Consider the following 2500-nt stretch of genomic DNA (forward strand, 5'->3'; position numbering starts at 1 on the left):
AGACAATAAACCAAGGTCCATGTGCAGCACGTATGTTTAGCGTATTGAAAAAGATCCCATGGTAACCTAACCGTTGCATAGTCCCATGGCAGAATATCTGTAGAATAAATCCACTCTGATATGATATATATATATATATATATATATATATATATATATATATATATATATATATATATATATATATATATGATAGTCAGTCGTGTCCCTGCGAGGCCAACAGAATCGCTGCAGCAGAGCAACGCAGACAGGCCAGGAAAAGCAGTGCCAGCAAGTCCCCGACAGCCGCCACCAACCCCTGTCCACACTGCGTCAGAACCTTCTGGGCGCGGATTGGCCTGACCAGTCATCTGCGCACCCACAGAGCCCAACCCACCCACCCCCAGGATGACTAGATGGTCCTCGTCGATCCCGACGGACGAACCACACGTGTCCGACTATGACCATCAGAACAGCAGAGGAGGCAACTGCTGTTCCGACCATTTTGGGCTAGGATTTGATTATAGTGGAGAGTGTCTTGCCCAAGTACATCCCCACTCTCTCGGCCAAGAGGGTTTTAGGACAGTCGGCGTTGGGATGGTTCCCAAAGGCCAACTAGCCCTCAAGGCTGCAGCACTAAGAGCCAGTGCAATTTTGCCTCCTAGTTTGAGAGTCATAGTTCTTCACAAAAGCTTAAGCTGTAAATGGTTTCCCATTGACTGGAGAAACCATTGATAATACAGCTCTCACTTTGCTGTTGGCCCAAATGTAAACTTATGTCAATCTGTGATATAAGCCGAGTGTTAGGCCTGAACTCTGATATGTACACAGATGTTATATGCATGAACTCAAGGGCTGACCAAGCGCTGTGGGTTATGCTGCTGATCAGGCATCTGCCTTACAGATGTGGTGTAGCATATGTAATTATGGATTTCTCCGGACACAGTAAAAAAAAACAACAACTGAAGGCATGAAATCAGACTGAAAGAACCATGTTATGTTCCGTCATGATAGTGTGAGTTCCGCTGGCGATGCAGCTGGCGTAATGATCGGAGCATCGTCAACAGCTCCGTGGGAAGTGTATTCCAGAGTCTGAATCCCTGCACACGGCTGATGGGTGAAGGGTAGAGGTTTAAAGGTAGAGATTTTAGAGGATCCATATTTCAAATACGCCATATTCATATATATTATAAAGCCTCGAAACCCCCTTCTTGGGTACACACACGTGGAAGATGAAAACGCTTAAGCTTAACCCATTCATGCCCACCGTCCCATGTTTGGGACAGTCAATATTTTCAATGGCTATAGCACAAATATTTAATGCATAACTCCATTGTGACTACGTTGACGCACGCTGTTCAGGGGAAAATCGCCTGCTTCCAGGCATTGTGTTTTTAAGAGTACCGTCTCTTCACAGTAGGAATGGGGACTGCGATTTGTACACACACACACACACACACACACACACACACACACACACAGGCACGGGCGCACGCGCGCGCGTACACACAAAATCTTTGAACTGCGAAAACATCATGGAAAAAAAAGAAGAAGAAAAAAAGAAGTAAAGGTGTTATTTCTTATCAAGTCATGAAGCTATGAATCCGTGTCAAAATTCGATAGGTCACACAAGTACGAAATTGCTCATCCTGCTTAGAAACAATTTAGTTCAAGATATTGTGAATCCGTTTCGATTTTCGATAGACCACAGAAAAAAATCATCCTGTTTGTCTTTTTTTTCTTTTTTTTTTCTAATTTCAGTTAAAGTTAGTGTGTGTGTGTGTGTGTGTGTGTGTGTGTGTGTGTGTGTGTGTGTGTGTGTGTGTGTGTGTGCAGCCTGTTCCCCAAAGGACCCAGGCCCCTACCTGGCCACACCACCCACACTTACCTTGCAAGTGCAGGAAGCCACGGCACAAGGTAAGAGACTGTCTGTATTGTGTGTGTGTGTGTGTGTGTGTGTGTGTGTGTGTGTGTGCGTGCGTGTGTGTGTGTGTGTGTGTGTGTGTGTGTGCGCGCGCATGTGTGCGTGCGTGCGTGCGTGTGTGTGTATGCTGCAGTACTAATGTGTATCATCATGTGATTTATTTCAGGCGTGTGGTTTTTGAATTTCATAAATCCTCTGGTACTAAAGCTTTTTATCACATGACGTGTTTTCGCCCTGTTGCGGTCGCCGTCTGTACAGGTCTTTAGTTCCAAGCCAAAGTCTAGGTTCACTGACCTGATCTCGGTGATTAATTAACCAATCAACCATCCTCCTGGTTCCAGAGCTGGCCGCGTCTCCAGAGCAGTACCGCGCGGAGGTGAGGCTGCACGGGGAGGTCGGAGGTCAGGGGTCGGAGGGCATCGTGCTGGAGGTCATGCCGGACTACAGCTTCATGAACCCAGAGGACTCGTTCAGCTTCGTGTCCATGGGCGGCCTCAACTACATGCAGATGTACCGCCCCCTGGACCGGGATGTGAGTGGTGGATGGATGGGTGGATGGATTGGTGGATGGATAGATTGGTGGATGGATGGATGGAT

General features: G+C 46.8%; 1 protein-coding gene across 3 annotated transcripts in view; it reads left to right on the forward strand.

Annotated features, from left to right (window-relative positions):
* The window catches only part of LOC143292876 (uncharacterized), a 32879-nt gene that overhangs the window by 7912 nt on the left and 22467 nt on the right, over positions 1 to 2500 (forward strand). For all 3 annotated transcript variants that reach the window (XR_013056694.1, XR_013056693.1, XM_076603529.1), the window contains exons 3-4: positions 1816 to 1896; positions 2245 to 2435. Coding sequence is in view for 1 of the 3 variants with exons in the window: in XM_076603529.1 (XP_076459644.1) it covers positions 1816 to 1896; positions 2245 to 2435 (272 nt within the window). In the remaining 2 variants the exon portion in view is untranslated. The remainder of the gene's footprint in view (positions 1 to 1815; positions 1897 to 2244; positions 2436 to 2500) is intronic.

Source organism: Babylonia areolata, chromosome 18 (assembly GCF_041734735.1).
Source record: "Babylonia areolata isolate BAREFJ2019XMU chromosome 18, ASM4173473v1, whole genome shotgun sequence".
NCBI lineage: Eukaryota > Metazoa > Mollusca > Gastropoda > Neogastropoda > Buccinidae > Babylonia > Babylonia areolata.